The sequence below is a fragment of the Pipistrellus kuhlii genome, unplaced genomic scaffold (genome assembly GCF_014108245.1).
Source record: "Pipistrellus kuhlii isolate mPipKuh1 unplaced genomic scaffold, mPipKuh1.p scaffold_m20_p_3, whole genome shotgun sequence".
Lineage (NCBI taxonomy): Eukaryota > Metazoa > Chordata > Mammalia > Chiroptera > Vespertilionidae > Pipistrellus > Pipistrellus kuhlii.
This window is the reverse complement of record NW_023425529.1, coordinates 31,153,769-31,173,267: the sequence shown is the minus strand read 5'-3', so window position 1 is coordinate 31,173,267 and position 19,499 is coordinate 31,153,769. Positions and strand designations below refer to the sequence as shown.

Sequence of the window (19,499 nt, the reverse complement as noted above, 5' to 3'; positions counted from 1 at the left end):
CACTCTGCCTCCCTACCTGATCGCCCCTAACCACTTACCTGCCTGCCTGATTGCCTCTAACCACACTGCCTGCCTGCCTGATTGCCTCTAACTATGTCTGCCTCTGCCCCTGCCATTGTGGCTTAGTCCAGAAGGATGTACAGAATGATGTCCGGAAGGTTGTTAGGCTGTCCATTCAAAGTAGCATATTACTCTTTTGTTATTATAGATATCTCTTTGGCATCTAACTCAGTGTAGTCCAAACATTTAACAGTACTCATTAAAACATTATGGAATAAGTTAATCCAATTTTACTTCTTTATTGCTATTGAGTTATGTATAATTATATTAATAGGATGATTACGTACAAATATAATTTAACTTGGAAGAAGTTATTTAATGATGTGAAACTGGCTCAGTGCCTTTTTGGTTAAGAATAAATCAATTTATACATTATAATAAAAATTCTTAAATTTCACATTACTGTAGAGAGGCAGCATAGGGTAATAGGAGCTTGGATTTGGAACCAGATGTAAGGATTTAAATCACCCTTCTTCCTTCCTAACTAAATGACTTTGAGGACGTTAATCATACACCTCTGGCCTCTGCTTTAGTTTGTTCATCCATAAAATGGGGATGATATCAGTATTTACGTAATAGGGTTGCTGTAATGATTAAATAAGTTAATATTTATAAAATGTTTAGAATAGTACCTGGTACAGATAGAAGTAATCCTATCTAATAAAAGAGTAATATGCAAATTAACCATCACTCTGCTACACCCACAAGCCATGCTCACCAGCCAGTCAGGAGCAAATAAGCAAATAAACTGAAGCAAGATAGCTACAGCCACAGAGAACAGGAGGGAGGCTTGGGTTTCACCGGCCATGGAGGAAGTCAAGCTTTCCATACAACCTGGCCAGCCTAGGCCTCTTCTTAAGGCTACAGAGTTTCAATTATAGAAGGTAAATCAATCCCAACAAAAACGGCTGCAGAAAGCACCACAGAGCGAGCAGAAAGCTTGGCTCCATTCCAGGCTACGAAGTTTCATTGTAGAAGATAAATAAACCCCAGATACCAGGGCCTCTGCTTGGGTCGCCAGGGGGCGTGGCTGGCCTGCAAACCACCACAGACCCCCTCTCCCAGGTCACCCCATTCCCCAAGAGAACCCCCACCCTGATCCGGGACATCCTTCAGGACAAACCAACTGGCCCCCACTTGTGCACCAGGCATCTATCCTATCTAATAAAAGAGTAATATGCAGATTGACCACTCCAACACACAAGATGGTGTCAAAGATCCTGCCCCCATGTGGACACAAGATGGCCACCACAAGATGGTCAGCAGGGGAAAGCAGTTGGGAGGGACCAGGCCTGTAAGGGAGGGCAGTTGTGGATAATCAGGCCAGCAACAGAGGGCAGTTGAGAGGGACCCAGGCCTGCAGGGAAGGGCAGTTAGGGGTGACTAGGTCTACAGGGGAAGGCAGTTAGGGGCAAACAGGCTGGCAGGGAAGCAGTTAGGCATCCATCAGGCTGGCAGGGGAGTGGTTAGGAGGTGATCAGGTTGGCAGGTAGAAGTGGTTAGGGGCAATCAGGAAAGCAGGCAAGTGAGCAGTTGGGAGCCAGCAGACCTGGATTTTGAGAGGGATGTCCAACTGTTAGTCGGACATCCCCCGAGGGGTCCTGGATTGGAGAGGGTGCAGGCTGGGCTGAGGGATTACCTCCCCTGCACGTGCACAATGCCTCTAGTTGTTAAATAAAATAAATTAATAATGGAATATGTAAGAAAAATATGGAACTATAACAGTATTTACTATTATTTTCCTCTGAAGAGCTAATAACATATTAGGTCTAGTAATAATTAATGTCGTTTTCTAATACTTTTTTTTAAATCGAATTTATTTAAACAATACAACAAAATTTAATCAACAATATAGTTGCCGTTGTTTTCTACTACTTGTGCCCAACGCTCAGGAAGCATTTTAATCCCTCTGTTGTAAAATTCTTGTGATTTTGATGCAAAAAATTCGGTCAATGCATTTTTGAGGCATTCTTCATTATTAAATTTTTTTCCAAGAAGAAAGTTTTGCAAAGAACGAAACAATTGGTAATCGGAAGGGGCAATATCAGGAGAATATGCAGGTTGAGGGAGAACTTCCCATTCCAACTGGCGCAGTTTTTCAGCAGTGATTCTTGCAGTATGCGGTCGTGCGTTATCGTGGTGAAGAATTACGCCCTTCTGATTAATCAGCGCGGGTTCTTTTTCTCTTAAAGCTTGGGCTAACCTTTCCAATTGGGCACTATACACTGCACTTGTAATGGTTTGGTTAGATGGTAAAAGTTCATAATGAAGAATTCCTTTAAAATTCCACCAAACAATATAAGTACAACCAATGGACATAAAACTATGGGGAGGGAGGGGATATGGGGGAGGGAGGGAGGGGGGCAAAAAAAATCATTAAAATATGTAAAAAAAAAATTAATTAATTAAAAAAAATCAAAAAAAAAATAAATAAATATATTAATATACAAATTAAAAAAAAAAAAAAATTCCACCAAACACACAACATCACTTTTTTCGCATGCAAGTCAGGTTTTGGCGTGGGCTGCGGAGCCTCATTTTTGTCCAACCATTGAGGCCGCCTTTTCAAATTAACATACAGCACCCATTGTTCATCTCCGGTAACAATTTGCTCTAAAAACGGCAAACGGTTTTGACGAGAGAGGAGCGAACTGCAAATTGTCTCTTTGATTACAGTTGTTGTCGGTCAACTCATGAGGAACCCATTTTCCAAACTTTTGGACTTTGCCAAGTGCACGCAGTTGATTGGAAATTGTTTTTTTGTGAACAATTTAAAGTTGTTGCAAGCTCTTGTTGGGTAATTTGAGGATTTTGCACCAAAAGAGCTTGAAGAGCTTCTTGATCAAAATTGGACACAGGGCCTCGACCACTCTTGTCATCTAATGAAAAATTTCCCTCGCGAAATTTCTCAAACCAACGCTGGCATTTTCTGGCGCTAACTGCATCTTGACCAAGAGCACTACAGATGTTTTTTGCAGCCTCACTTGCTTTTCTTCCTAATTGGAACTCGTAAAGCATGCAGTGCCGAATATGCTCTTCATCCGCCATCTTCTTAGCCCTAGTTTTGCAACAAAAACCAAACCAAACACAAACTTTTTCAAGCAAAACTTGTTAATTGCACTTCACACGTTCTGTAGATACCACGTGTTTGAAGGTTATGTCAATACAAGTCAACGCCAAGCAAGATTTTAAACGAATGTTTAAAAACGACATTAATTATTACTAGACCCGATATGTTTCATTTGGTAAATGTGTATAAAGTTGCTTGCTATTTCTAATCTCATGATTAATTTTTATTAATAAAAATAGTGCAAGTTCTCGTGGTACAATAAATTTTAAGGATGTTTTGTCATAGTATATGATAATTCTTTCCTTTTTCTCACCTTTGAGTTGCTTTTATAAATGCAGTAGTATGTTTAGGAGATTCCAAAGTACATGAAAGTGTTATAACAGATTTGAGATGTATGTTATTTTTTTTAATTGGGCTGCAGGCATGGACCCATTTTTAATTATGAGGGGACTATTTTCAAATTTGTATTGTGAAATATTTATTATGTCTGACACTGCTATGTATAAGAAAGTAAAAGTTTGATGTCTTGTAATATTGAAGAAATAAAATGCTTTCTCAATAATACAAATATTTGAGTTAATTTTAGTGTTTGTTAAATATTTTTGAGCTGTTTTAGAAAAAATCTATACTGGACATTTTAAGAAAAACTTTATTGTAATAATTCACATGACAAGCATTAAGACATTCATATATATATATATATAATTTCACTAAAAATAGTTTCCTATTATTTTACAAAATTGTTTTAATTCTCTCTTTTTTGTTTGATTTCTCAGTTTCTTTAATAGCATTCACCACTATGGCTTTATTAACCATAATGGAATTTTCAGTATATCAGGATACATGGATGAAGTATGAATATGAAGTAGACAAGGATTTTTCTAGGTAACTTTTTTTTTTCTTGAAATACCTTTAGATTCAAATTGTTTTAAAGATAACATACCTTTTTTAAAAATGTCTAACTTTTATATTTGGTTTATTTTAGTTCTGAAGAATTAGTTCTGATAACTTCTCATAATTAATGTATTAGAATCATTTTAGGATATTTTGAATATTGGTTAAATTATAAGAGGGAGGTTCTCTTATTTAATATGCACTGTATAAAAAGGTTAGGAGACTATAATATGTTTTTATTTTAATGTGTTGAACAGGTAGGAATTATTTAATGTTTTAAAATTGTTTACTCTTTAGAATTTGAAATACTGATCTGTGTAATTTGGAAAATATATTCTTTAAATATACATTATTTATACTTGTAACTTGATTTTTATAAATTATATCTAAATTTAACTTTAATGTAAATAATTAATATCACTTAAAACTTTGAAAATATACTACCTTAATAAAGAGACAAAGTATACCTTATTTTATTTGTAGTATTTGGATTTTAATTGATTAAAGATAACAGATTTATATTATAAAGATTGTACTGGATAAGGGAGACATTTACTTCTCAATTTCAATCCCAGTTCTGCATTTAGTAGCTATGGAAGTTACTAAATCTGTATATGTATATGCTTCAGGTACTTTTTTTATTAAATGGGGAAAATAATCATGGTACTTTACTCATGACACTAGTGAGAAGTAAAACATTTATAAATTGCTGTATAACCTTGGGTAAGTCACACAACTTACTTCTTTTGAGCCTCAGCTTCTTTATCTATACCTTGTGTATTATTCTTGATAATGTAGGTTTTTAAAAGATTTGTTATTTTCCTTACTTTGTTTATTTGTAGCACCAATGAAGCACTTAATTTTTTTCAAATGGACTCTTAATATAGCTTACCGCAAAAGCTTGCCTAATTGGTCATCACTGGTTCCCACCATATCTCTTGTGCATAAACCTCTGGATTATTAGAGCACTGCTTGAATCTAGACAACTGGAAGACTGTGAAGCTCTAAAAATTTATTGGAAAATCTTTTAGAGCTCTAAAAACTTCTATTGAAACCAGATTCAAATTATTAGAGTGAAAAAAGTTTTGATAGCCCAGGGAAAACAGATACTGATGGTACTCATTCTGTTATTCATGGTGAAAACTAATATTGACAGTACTCATTCTGTTATTCATGGTGCTTAATTGATTGTAATATTTAAAAATTAATTCAATTTAAATTCATCATTTGGAAATAAAGCATTAGTTGAACCTTTTAGGAAGATCATGCAAAACGTGAAGCATGAGAGGTTTTTTATGGCAATTTGATTGCATTTATCAAGTCACACAAACCTAGTTTTTCATAAGCCAATACAATAGGTATGTGATCTTAAGCCAGGCATTTATACTGCCCTGAACACCATTGTGTTATCTACAGAACTGTGAAGCTACCCAATTTACATGTCCATGATAAAGAATAAAGGAGATAATATTTGTAAGGAGTCAGGTATAATGCCTGATGTATAGTATTTATTTGATAAATAGAGGAGAAAGACTTGCAATTCCTAACTCTTGATTTTAAAAGTTTTAAAGGAATATTCTATATAAGGCTTATGTAAACAAAGTTTAAAAACTTATTTTTCTGAGTTTCTTGGAGTTACTTAATTTAGTAAAATTAAATTGCAGAGTACTATATTAAAAACCTGTGAAATCAGAAAGTCTTTTGGAATAATTGCAAAATAGAATTTTAACTTTTAAAGTGACTTCGGCCATAAAAAATACTATCCAAGTTCTAATCGACATAGTTTTGAAATCCTAGTTTTTCATAAAATTGTTTTATATTTCTCATGTTTTGTTGATTACTTGATAAGTACTAAAGTTTCTTTTATGTCTTTTAGCAAATTGAGAATCAATATAGATATTACTGTTGCCATGAAGTGTCAGTGTAAGTACATATAGTTGTTTAAACAATTGCTAGTAAAAAGTAAAAACCACTCATTGTCTTTTAACTTTATTTTTCTTTTATGATGTCTTAACATGCTGTTGCAGTGCTATTTAATAATGTATGTTGTTTTTCTCCCCAAATTATTGTATATTCTTTAAATTTCTTATCCAGAAAGAGAAGAGATTTAACTTTCACATTCAAATAATTAAAAAATATAGGAGGAAATTTTTGTGAATCCAAGTTTTAAAATATGTGTATCTTTTTAATTGATTTCAGAACAAGGCAGGGAGAGGGAGAGAGATATCTATCTGAATCAGAGTTTTAATTTAGGTACATCCTTTATTTATTTATTATGTGAACTACCAGTTTTTATGTTCTTCAAGAATATCCTGTTTCACTCTTTTAACTTACCGCCCTTTACTTTTACTCTTGCGTATTAAAATATTTTAAGTTAATAGTGATTTCTTTTCTGTTTTCTTCACTTACTACTTGATTATATTGGTAGAAGTAAAAAAATAAAAAAAGTTAATATGTATTTTAGGTAATAAAATAGAATAATTTTAGGATATTTTGAATATTGGTTAAATTATAAGAGGGAGGTTCAGTAGTGCTGAATCAGTAGTGCTCTTAAAAAATGAGGAGAAACATCGATCAGACCATTCAACCTCGCAGGGAAGGTAGGGGAGGGTGGGGGGAAGCGGGAGAGATCAACCAAAGGACTTGTATGTATGCATATAAGCCTAACCAACAGGCAACAGGGGGGTGAGGGAGGGCATGAGGAGGGATAAGGGGGGAAATGGGGGAATAAGGACACATAGGCAGCACCTTAATCAATACATTTTTTTAAAAAATCTAAAAATGCAAGTTCCCCCCCCCCCCAAAAAAAAATATGAGGATGCTTTTGCATGGAAGCTGTCTTTTAAACTACCACTTGAAAAGTAGAGACAAGAATTCAGTAGTTCAGATAAAATTTTTTAAAGTGTTAAATAGTATTACCCAATTAAGGAAATTATTTTTGGGGAGATTTTATCTTAGAACAGACTTAGATTTCTTTTCTGTTTCCATTTATTTTTCCTTACGTTAGTGGTTTTAAGAGAAATAATTTGTATCCAAATTATGAGCTAGTGTTAATGCTGAATATATTATTTTACCTTATTTTAGATATTTGAACACCATTAGAATTTTAGCATTTTCAAAATGAACTTTCTATCGATATTTAAAAATTCATAAATAGCTTTGCCTTAAGGTTTATTTTAATCTCTAAAAATAATCCTTGTAATTAATAGTTTGTGTAGCAGCCATTTACTACTTGAGAGTAGGTTCCAAGTTTTGAAAAGCTCTTCAATAAAGTTTATATGTTTTACCATGAAATGCTGAGTCATTTTTTTTACTGTGTAAAAAATAGAAAAAACATTTTTTTATTAATTTCTATCAAATCTATAATTATAACCAGTATAGGAAAGTGAGTTTTCTGTTAGTCATCTTAATTTGTTACTTTATTTCAGATACAGTTTGACACTTAGCATAGAATGTAAAACTTTTAATTTTTTTTAAATGCAGATATTGGAGCAGATGTATTGGATTTAGCAGAAACAATGGTTGCATCTGCAGATGGTCTAGTTTATGAACCAGTAAGTTTGATTCATGTTTTTTAATATAATATGCTTTGAGAAATTGCCCCTTAAAAAATAGTTTGGTATTTTCTATTGGTTTTGTTTCAGCTAGTTTTTAAAACATATTTTCTTAATGCAAAAGTAATCCATATTATTTGTAAAAAATTTAGGGGTGAAAAGTTTTATCTAATACTAAAATCTTGAGATAACCATTATTAGCATTTTTAATAAGCCTTTAATGTCTGTTTTATAACTTTATTCTTATTTTATATTTTTGTTAATGCTTTCTAATAGTTTTCTCTTAGAGTTTGTATGCTTTTTTATTCTTTCACTTTTGAAATCAAATATTTATTCTTTATATCCAAGGGTGTATCTCCTTTAGTTTTTGTTTTGTTTTTGGTCCTTGGTAATCTTACTTTTTAAGTGTTTTTGCTTGTTTGCTATAATGCTATTCAAAGCATTGCTTTCACCTCTTTTTCAAATGATCATATGATGTTGAACTTTGTGGAGTGGTTCTCCGTATCTTTATTAATCTTCACATTAAATATATATTTTGAACTTTGCCTCTGAGTTCTGGGAGATTATCTTGATCCAAAAGGACCAATCTTCTTTTCAATGTCCTCATTATGTTTTAAAATTTAGTGATTATATTTTCTACCTTTAAGATTTTGTGCAGATCACGCCATTTTTTTCTGTCTCTACTTCCAATCATTTTATTCATAAGGTAACTGGGGAGAAACTCCATGGTGATTTTCAGATATTAGCATTACCTTTGTGTGCAGTGGTGTGAAGAGAGTTGGGAATCATGCTGCAGACAAGTTTAGCAGGAGAAGAAATCAGAATAAATTTATTGAAATCAGAAAGATGGGACAATTTAACTTGGTGTATATGATTTATAGAGTTTAGAAAGCCATAATGGTCATAATTACAGGAGAAGGATGTTCCAGGTTGGTATAATTAAATAACCAAAGGCACAAAGGCAGAACTGTTTGATAGAATGAGGGATTGTTCCTCTTTTTTTTAAAAGCAAGTATTTGTAAAGAGAGAATGAAAGTTAGGGCCCAATTATTGAGGGATAACTAATAATGCTAATAAGTTAAAAAGTACAATTAATATGCTTTATTAAGAATTACTTTTATGAAAATAAAAAGTGGACTTTTTGTTGCAATTTAATTTTAAATTGTAGATATTGTCTCAAACCATGAGAAGCTTTCATATTTCATTCTAATAAAAGTAGCCACGTCTGATTTTGAATTGATGAAGTTAATGCTCAAATAAAATTTCTTGAATTATTCTTTAATGATTAACACATTTAAGAATTACAGTTCTTTTTTTTTTTTAAGCTCATTTAAAAAGAATGTTGATCTGATCATGGATTATCCCAGCAAGAATATGGGCTTTGGAAGATTTAATATTACACTTACACTGTATTTTTTTTCCTCTTTTCCTTTTTTCCTTTTTAATTAAAGTTTTATGCTGGCATTATTTAAATTATTAATATTTCTTTATACTACTTTTAAATAAAAATAATTTAAAATTTTTAGGTTGACTTAAAGATAGAAGATTCAATATAAACAGGAATACTTGTTTTTTACAACACTATAAATTTGTTTCTTGTTCAAAGAACATTAAAAAAAATTATTATATAAAAGCCAAGAGAAATAGACAATGTTGATGATTATGTTTTTCTTTATTTTAGGTAATGTTTGATCTTTCTCCACAGCAAAAAGAGTGGCAGAGGTAATAAGTATACTAAGTATTGTGGTCCAAAGAAATCTAGATCCCATTTTGTCTATTTTGTTTATTGTGACTTCATAGATTGGCATATTTACTAAGGCATATCTCTGGATGAAATATTAGCAGAATATATCATATAATATAATCTTTACACCTTCAAAAATTTCACCAGATCTTAAGAAAGTCATGTTAATTCTATATCTAATGGACTTTGAATCATAGTACACTTTAGGTTTCATTTAAAATTTTATTAACTATTTAAAAAAATTTTAAAAACAATATTTGATCATTGATTAACATTCATTTTGGACAGAAAGGATACAATGTAAAAGTAAAAGCCTCCTCAGCATTCCATAAACCTAGTACTAATGACTAGCGGTAAGAATCAGATTTCTTGTGTAGCCTTCTAGAAATTTTCTGTTCATATACAATATAATGTGCTATACGTAATTTTTTCTAATATAAATGGGATAATTTCATGTCTGTTCAATAACAAGCTTTTTTTCATCTAACATGGTATTTTGTACAATTTCCCATTTAAGTACATGTAGCAGTCTTGTTTTATGAATAAACTATACTTAATTGGATCATTATTGATGGATAGATTACTTGCAAGATTCTAATATTGAAACAATGTTCAGTGAAAATTAAAGAAGGTAAAATAATTTTGAAGATACAAAGTTATTGCTGAAAATGATAGAAGATAATATGGCACAAAGGTAGAAATATTAAGAGGAAAACTTTTATTTTTGGTTTTGTTGTTTGGAATAATTTCATAAGTTATTGTGAACATACACATTTTGTACAAAAAATCTTCAAGCAACCAATTTATTCTTTGTGCTAGGTATATTTAAAAAGAAAATCATGCCCTGGCTGGTTTGGCTCAGTGGATAGAGCGTTGGCCTGCGGACTGAAAGTTCCCAGGTTCGATTCCGGCCAAGGGCACATGCCTGGATTGCGGGCTCGATCCCTGGTAGGGGGCGTACAGGAGGCAGCTGATCAATGATTCTCTCTCATCATTGATGTTTCTATTTCTATCTCTCATCCCTCTTCCTTCCTCTCTAAAATCAATAAAAAAGAAAAAAAAAAGAAAATCTGCTCATGTGTTCTCGATTGTAACTTTGTTTTTTTATAATCCTCTGCCTTATATGTTGATATTCTTTGTAAAAGTTACAGGTAGAATATATTACTTTGCTTAGAATGGTGTTGGAATAGAATAAAGCTCAGGTTTCTTCAAAAAAGGAGATACCTGGTGATATTAAATGGCACCATGGCCTGGGCTGAGATGAGAAATTGATAAAGCTCTGGCTTTATCCTCCAGTTATTACCCACTTTTAAGAATATCTGATCTATTCTGTGGCTTCTTATTTGTCTAACTTCTTCTGTATTTATAACATGTTATTTAAGCCTGACAAAAAGTAAGAATTGTATAATTATTGCATGCATGCATGAATTTAGATATTCAGATGAGCAAAAGCTACTTATTAATGATTCAGACTGCACATCCATTATTGATGAAATCAGACAGTTTTATTGTGCAGCTCAGTTATTAGACGTATAGCCACCCTACCTCACTCTCCACTTTCAAGGAAAATGAACAAAGAAAACTTGATACTTTATATTAATAAAAGGATAATATGCTAATTAAAGCGGACGTCTTCTGGATGTCCTTCTGGACGGATGGCAGCTGCCGTGCCAGGGCCAGACTGCTGCCAGTGGCTCAGCAGAGGCGTGATGGGGGCATCACCTCCCCTTGATCAGCCCAGTCGCCTACGGCAGAGGAAGGCCAGACTGCGGCTTAGGCCCGGTCCTCTAAGCCATCAATAGAACATCCACTAAGGGCTCCCTGGCTGTGAGAGGGGGAAGGCCGAGCTGAAGTAACCCCCCAGTGTATGAATTTTCATGCACTGGACCTCCAGGATTAGAATAAAGTCCTATAATAATAAATATATGGCTTAGCTTAGTCATCTAATTATTATGATTATTTAAAAAGGGTTGGCTTCCTTTGTGTATCTTACTGTATTTGTAAGCTATTGTTTGTGTTATATTTAGGATGCTGCAGCTGATTCAGAGTAGACTACAAGAAGAACATTCACTTCAAGATGTGCTATTTAAAAGTGCTATTAAAAGTCCAATTCCCCTTCCATCAAGGTGAGTTGTATACTTTCCAGGTCCACCCCATGATGTTACAAAAGGTCAGATTTCTTTTTTTTTAACGGCTGAATAATTGGCTAGATGTAACACTTTTTTATCCACTCGTCTACTGATGGGCATTTGGGCTGCTTCTAAAAGTTGCCTATTGTAAATAATGCTGCATTATATAGGGGTGCATATATTCTTTTGAATTAATGTTTTGGGGTTTTTCCCCCAATATGTTTTCAGAAGTGGAATTGTTAGATCATAAGGCAGTTAGTTCCATTATTAATTTTTTGAGGTAACTCCATACTGCTTTCCACAGTACCTGCACCAATTTGTACTCCCACCAATAGTGCACTAGGGTTTCCTTTTCTGTACATCCTCACCAGCACTTGTTAGTTGATTTATTGATAATAGCCATTCTGACAGGTGTGAGGTGATACTTCATTGTAGTTAATTTGCATCTCCCTGATGATTAGTGACATTGAGCATCCTTTCATATGTCTTTTGGTCATCTGTACGTCTGTCCTCTTTGGAGAAGTGTTTATTCAGGTTCTTTGCCCATTTCTCAATTGAATTGTGTTTTTCTTTGTTGTTGTTGTGTTGTATAAGTTCCTTATAAATTTTGGATATTAAGCCCTTATCGGATGTATTGGTGAATATGTTCTTCCATTCAGTGGGTTTTCTTCATTTTGTTGATGCTTTTAATAGTTCAACAGCACTCTCACTAAGGTGAGGTGTATATTTTAAATGTTCAACTATTTATTAATATACTTACTTTGACATTTTAGCATTGATTCATTTCTCTGGATATCATATTTCTCAGAAAATGTAATCATTCTGTATGATTAAGTTGTCCTTTTACTCTTAAAGTTATATCGATAGTCTGTGATACTGATCAGTATTATCACAAATACAGTAGATCCTTGAACTACATTGGTTTGAACTACTCAGGTCCACTTATACACAGATTTATTTCAATAACCTGTACTGTTTTCCATCCGTGGTTGGGACTCCACAGGTGTGGAGGACCAACTGTATGCTATGCTATTTTATACAGGCTACTTGAGCATTCCCGAATTTTGGTATCCTTAAGTCTTAGAACCAATCCCCTATAGATACTAAGGGACAATTGTGTTAAGTTTTGGTGGAATCAAAAGCTATATGTGAATTTCAGTACTCCTAACACTTGCGTTGCTTAAGTGTTCACTGTATTTCATTTTATTTAATTTTTCTCTTATGTGTGCATGGTATACCTCTATATAAAATTGTTATATTTTAAGAACAAATTAATTGCATTTAATATTATGAGGATGAATGAATTTTGATTAGGAATTTTGTGGGTTTTTTTAAACTTTTTTTATAGATCAGAATAACTGATAGTTGGAAATGTTATAATCATGAAATGATCATTTAAATCTAAAACTATTGAAAAGTTTTTACATTTGCTTAGAAAGAAAATGTCATTGTCTATTTGAACTTAGATGGCATGCCTTTCTCTTACCTCATTTATAGTCCCATCCTCTCTTATCCTCTTAAGTACCAAAAACAGATGATGAAAGTTGCCTTTGTTGAACTGATTATTTACTTTTAATCTTTCTTCTATCATGGGACTTACTCCTTTGGTTAGATTTGAAGAACCATGAATTTTAGATTTGTGAAAATGTAATGTGCAAATAATAATTATGAATTTTTTTTCTATTTCATAGATATATACTTTTTAAAAAATGTACAGACCTCAAAAAACTGCTTTTCCACTTTTGACATTTAGAAAATTACCTGGAAATTGATTCTTACAGATCAATACTGGTGACGATATTGTATGTGTTGTAAATAATCCTTGCATATCTTGTTATAATAGGGAAGATGATTTATCACAGCCTCCCAATGCTTGCAGAATTCATGGTCATCTATATGTCAATAAAGTAGCGGGGAATTTTCACATAACTGTGGGCAAGTATGTTCTTTTCACCTACTGAAAAATACTTTAGACAAGTTGTCAGTTTGTTAAAAGTAAAGTCTTTGCTAAAATAACAATATATAATTAACTACTAAGAGAGATTAAAATGTTTTGTATCTGTATTTTTGATGTCTTGAGATTTGTCCGGGCTTTAATTTCAGGGTAGAGAAGACTACTAACTTTAATACTACTTTAAAATAAAGTTAAACGGTCACGTCATATTTTATATGTTAAAGTAAATGAGCTGTAGGTACAATATGAATTAAAACCTACTTACCAAGTTTTAGTAGCCTGGAAGTTCTTACCTAGACATTTCATTAATTTGCTTATTTTGTTGGATGGTATTTTTTCTCTCTTTGGTAATTGTCACCAAAATCTAAATCCTAACTAATTTGAGACAGGTATTTTGAGATCGTTAGAAATTAGTAGTGTTTGGGAAAAAGATAAATTAGATAACAGTTAAGGAAAAATATTAGATCATCAGCCTTCATAAGCTGCACTCTTCACAGAAATTGTTATGTAATGAATACTTGGTAAATTTCTGAATGGACTCTCTGATTCTCTCTCCCTTCCTCTATTTGTCTTGAGTTGCAGAACTGAACATCTTCATTGTAAAAGACATTTTTGAGTACTTGTTATATGCAAAGTAATATGCTAGATACTAAGAATGAAACAGTGAAAAAAGGGATTTTTTGTCCATTTCGTACAGACAGTCTGAGAGAATCCAAAATTGAACTAATAACTATATCATTATAGTTGCATTGAATCTAAAAAGGAGAAGTATGGTTGATAAGAAACTATATAACAAGATACCTCACCTACTTTGCTTGTCAGCAGAGGCTTTATTGAGGATAACCATAACTGTTCATACTAGTGGATGATTAGCAAGTTTATATATAAAGGAGAAAAAGACATCTACACTCAGGGAAAGGTTACAAAGCAGGAAAGAAAGTGGCTGAAGATTGTATATATATTTAGAGACATATATGCAAAATTATTTCAGTATTTATAGTGATCAGATCAAACATTTTTTGTCTTTGTTGTCCAATTCTTTTTAATATTCTTTGTTTTTTAAAAAAATACATTTTTGATTTCATAGGGTAAGGGAGAAGAGAGATAGAAACATCAACAATGAAAGAGAATCATTGATCAGCTGCCTCCTGCATGTCCCCTACTGGGGATTGAGCACAACCCAGGCATGTGCCCTGACCTGCAATTGAACTGTGACCTCCTGATTCACAGGTTGACACCCACAAACAATATCCTACTTCAAACCTAACAAACAATATCCTACTCTAAAGCTAACTGTGAAAGGGCAAAATTCTGCTAACAAATACTCTATGAACATCCATAATTATAGCCTTTGTGCCCAATTTCACCTATCTCTTCATGTGATAACTCATTCCAGCAATAGGAGAGGCCAAATTGAAAAGCGTCTGGTTTGTATCTTATCATCTCTGAAATATCCTATAAACCACTCCTAATTTTTTGGTAATAGGTTTGTCAAATTCAATATTGATTTTTTTTTTACGATCTCATATTACTTCTCAGGCATATTATCATTTTTAAACTGTATTATAAAGAACTATTTAGTTCAATATGCAGATTGTTGAGCATGACTACATTAAATAGGCAGATGCTTGCCACTTATATGTCTATTACAACAGCTGCATATGCAGACTGAAACGTGTTCATATCACGAATGGTATTTCTGTTGTGTAACTGATACTCTGAAATAGTGAACAACTTTTGTAATACTGTGAACAAAACAAAAAAAAAACATTTCCTCTGTTTCCTGAGAAATTTAGTGTATATTGAAACTATAACAAAGTACTTTTTTTAGATAAATGGAGTTAAGTTCTAGACTCAGGTCATTATACATAGGTTTTTCACCTATGTAAATACCTTTTAAGAGTGTCATGTAAGATGTGGGATGGTTTTGCATGATGTGAGACAATTTTATTTTGTGTGAGACTGTCATCGCCTTGCAGGATGCCTTCCTTCCTTGGCCTCTGTCCACTGAATGCCAATAGAGCTCTCCAATGACCAAGACAACTGAAAATGCTTCCCCCCAGTGCCCTCTGGTTTTCAATAACCTTTCCTTCATTGAAACTTACTTGGAGTAAGATATCATAGGACATGAAAAATACATGAAATTCAAATTTCAGTATCCAAAAATAATGTTTTTCTGTAAAACATTAGCCATGCTTATTTGAAGTTGAAAGTTTATTTATGTGCCTAACTACATAATATCTTCAAAGCTTAAAATATTTACTATATAGATCTTTACAGAAAAAAGTTTGCCAACCCCCAATTTATTAAATTGTTGAGATGAGTAGACTTAACAAGTCATAGGCTAAATATGTTTTTATTTTATGTTAAGAAAATTATATAACTTAGAAAAGATAAGATCCCTCTTTAGATTTTAATTTACAATAGTTATATATTTAACTAATTACTTTAGTTTCTTTAATATTTTTTCCTCCTTTCAGGGCAATTCCACATCCCCGAGGTCATGCACATTTGGCAGCACTTGTCAATCATGACTGTAAGCAGTTTCTGAAATATTTTTCCATGAAGAGGTCTTTGAAAGAAAAGTGTTTTGATTGTTTATTTTATTGCAGATGCAAGATAGGGCTTTGAAAGTGGACTATTTTGAAAACAGATATCCATAGGAGAAAATGATTATATTTACCAACTCTAATCCATAGTCTCCTGTCCTTAAGCTCCTGTCTTCTGTTTAGTCATGACTCAGAAGTTGCCCAGTTAGGGAGACAGTCTAGTGTGCTTTGTATTACTTTGTGCACATTTCTGCTAATTTCTATGGATAATGAAGGAAACATATTTCAAGTTTATTTTAATATCTAAGAATGGGCATATACAGTATTCAAGTTAATTCCTTGTACTTATTGTCATGAAACTTAGTTTTTAATGTCTGCCTTAGAGAACAAAAGTAATAAAGTCATAAAATCTGTTTGGTCCTATATAGCAGGGTATTAAAAATATTCCTGATCAGTTAATTATTTGGATTCATGGACAGCATCCCAGTGGTTTCAACAACATAATTCTATTACTATATGGTAATTAGACCAGGAAAAGACTTATTTTGGGGTTATCAGGCTTACATGTAATATTATTTCTCAGATGTTGATTGATATATAATCATGAAATTTGAGATATAGCATTTTATCAGAATTTACTTACCTTTATGCATTTAATTCCCAGATATTTATATGCATTTTTCTCAAAATGAATGTGGTTTTAAATACTATTTTATTATACCTGCAGATTTTAGATGTTTTCATCTGAAAGTAGATAAAAATGTGAAACCATCTGTAATGTGTTTTAAATAACAATAATTCTCTTCTTAATTGGTTTTATTTTTTGCCTCAGCATACAACTTTTCTCACAGAATAGACCATTTGTCATTTGGAGAGCTTGTTCCAGGAATTATTAATCCTTTAGATGGAACTGAAAAAATTGCTATTGATTGTAAGTACTTAATACTTATTGTTGGAATTTGCAATTAGGCATTTTTTAAATATCTTTAATATTAATACATTTGTAATAATACTCTTAACCCACTTGTAACAGATAAGCAGATAAATCTTTGAAGTAGTTTAAGTGGTTGATAACATTTAAGTGGAGATGTGTCTGGAAAGACTTTGTCCTACCATTTTTTTAACATTTTAAATATTATCCTACCAGTGGATAATATTTAAAATGTTAAAAAAAAAAAAAAAAGAGCCATAGAGCAGAGTAAAAAATTAGAATTTAATATAGGCTAGAGGAGTAGAACTTAAAAACTTTCTAAATGTATGAAAGATTAATGTGTTAATAGGGCATAACTGCTTTCCCATATTCATTAAAGAAAGAATGAGAACAAAAGGAAGTTTCAACAGTCTAAGAAGAATTTTCTTCTTGGTAATAGGTTCATAGTTCTAAAATGAATATTTACCACTATGGAAACCTCTGCAGAATTTTGTAGGCATAAGAAACCTAGTTATTCTAGAATGGTTTGGTTATCAACACAGATAGAAGTTGTACATCAAGTGTGTCATATTGAAAGGCTAACATGGACAAAATAAACAAGATTTAAGTTTATGTGGGCCGCAAAAACAAAAGCTTCAATTTTCATAGAAACGTAGGTTTATTTTGATAGAGACATGATGAATACAAAGGGCTGAAATAAATGATTAATTGTTAACATAAAAGAATAGACCATCTTAATAAAAATATTTTTTCTTGAACATTAATTTACCAGACACTGAATAACTGCACAAATTAATGAGCGTAACGCAAATAAGTCTATTTTCCTTGCTCTCCAAAAGCGAAATATTTCCTGTGTGCACACTGAACAAGTTAGTCCAAGACTAATGACATAGCAGACAGCTGCTAAAATATTCGCTACTAGTATTAGTGGAGGGAAATGGTGCACCTGCACTTAAGGTGTGCCAGGGAAATGAATGCAACATGTTTATAGTAATCAGTCATTAGCGAACATTATGGTTCACTATTAATAATTATATATAACAGGTTCTTGAAAAAATGTTATGAAATTTTTATTAAAATATTTCTTACATACCGTTCGTTATATTGGCTGGGCCACGAGTTTGACATGCTTGTACATTATAGCACAAGTACCTTTTGTTACTGTTTTAACCTTTTATTCCATTTAAAATTTAAATTTATTTAAATATGGGTGGATTATTATATTATTATTATACTATATAATAAAAGCCTAGATGGTGTCACTCCCTTACGCAATGTCATCATAAGATGGCTGTGAGCACAGTAGAGGTGGGGCCCGGCCTCTGCTCTGCATGGTGAGGCTTGGGGGTCCTTTAGCTCTGAGCAACGTGAAGGCCTCTCTGCTGCCTCCTGTGGAGGAGGCAGGCCTGGCGGAAGAGGTGGGTTGCCTTCCCCCTGGCCAGCCACCCTCCTGCAGCCCGGATTGTCAGCCAGGCTGAGGGACCCCACCTGTGCATGAATACATGGGCCTCTAGTGACTATATAAATATGATCCTTTTGATTACACAATAACCCCAGGCCATCATTGAATAGTTCCTTCACTTAGTTTCTGCTGTGGTATCGGTTTCCTTACATTTAACCAAAGGGTGGCTAATTCAATGTTGGTTTACTTACATATCTTAAGATATTAGAGGAAACTGAAAGTATGTCTTATGATGGTTATAGTTTTGTAACTATTTTTACTAGTTTCTGTACTGTAAAGGAATGCTTTTATTTTTTCATATTTGATATAAGGATGGTAATGATTACAAAGATATCTCAGTGAGTAGTTCATCCTTTTAAATGTCTTATAAAAGATGTGTATGTGACTATTTGAAATATGCTTACAGAGAAATTATTTTATCAAGTATTTATTGATTTCATTTAGTCTTTTAAAATTATTTTTTGTTAGGCATTAAGTCACAAGTAGCATTAGATTTCTGGTTAATGTATTTAATAGGACGATATGTTTGGCATTAGTTTTGTCGCTACTGGATTGATGGAAAAAAACACAATTTGCTTTTATTCTAGACAACCAGATGTTCCAGTATTTTATTACAGTTGTGCCAACAAAGCTGCATACATACAAAATTTCAGCAGACACCCATCAGTTTTCTGTGACAGAAAGGGTAAGTTAAATCAAATTAGTAAAATGATTTTTTTTTTTAGCATTTTATATTCCTCCTGCTACAAAATAAGGTTGTGGTTTCAGTTGGTGCCCTCCCCCTTTTAAATTTGTTGAAAATTTGAAATGCATTAATATATTTTTTAATGGAATTATATGTGTGTGTGTGTGTATATATATATATATATATATATATGTATATATTTTTTTATTTTTTTATTTATTTACTTTTTTTTATTGATTTTTCACAGAGAGGAAGGGAGAGGGATAGATAGCTAGAAACATCGATGAGAGAGAATCATCGATCAGCTGCCTCCTGCACACCCTCAACCGGGGATGTGCCCGCAACCAATGTACATGCCCTTGACTGGAATCGAACCTGGGACCTTTCAGTCCATAGACCCTGACGCTCTATCCACTGAGCCAAACCGGTTTCAGCAAAACGCATTAATATTTTAAGAGAATAAAATA

At 32.8% G+C, this 19,499-nt stretch overlaps 1 protein-coding gene across 2 annotated transcripts in view; it reads left to right on the top strand.

The window, feature by feature from the left end:
• ERGIC2 (ERGIC and golgi 2) overlaps positions 1-19,499 on the top strand; it is a 33,875-nt gene that overhangs the window by 9,461 nt on the left and 4,915 nt on the right. For both annotated transcript variants that reach the window (XM_036455504.2, XM_036455505.2), the window contains 9 exons: positions 3,907-4,015; positions 5,901-5,947; positions 7,508-7,578; positions 9,260-9,300; positions 11,350-11,448; positions 13,295-13,390; positions 15,886-15,941; positions 16,787-16,885; positions 18,935-19,032. In XM_036455504.2, the coding sequence (XP_036311397.1) occupies positions 3,907-4,015; positions 5,901-5,947; positions 7,508-7,578; positions 9,260-9,300; positions 11,350-11,448; positions 13,295-13,390; positions 15,886-15,941; positions 16,787-16,885; positions 18,935-19,032 (716 nt within the window). The remainder of the gene's footprint in view (positions 1-3,906; positions 4,016-5,900; positions 5,948-7,507; positions 7,579-9,259; positions 9,301-11,349; positions 11,449-13,294; positions 13,391-15,885; positions 15,942-16,786; positions 16,886-18,934; positions 19,033-19,499) is intronic.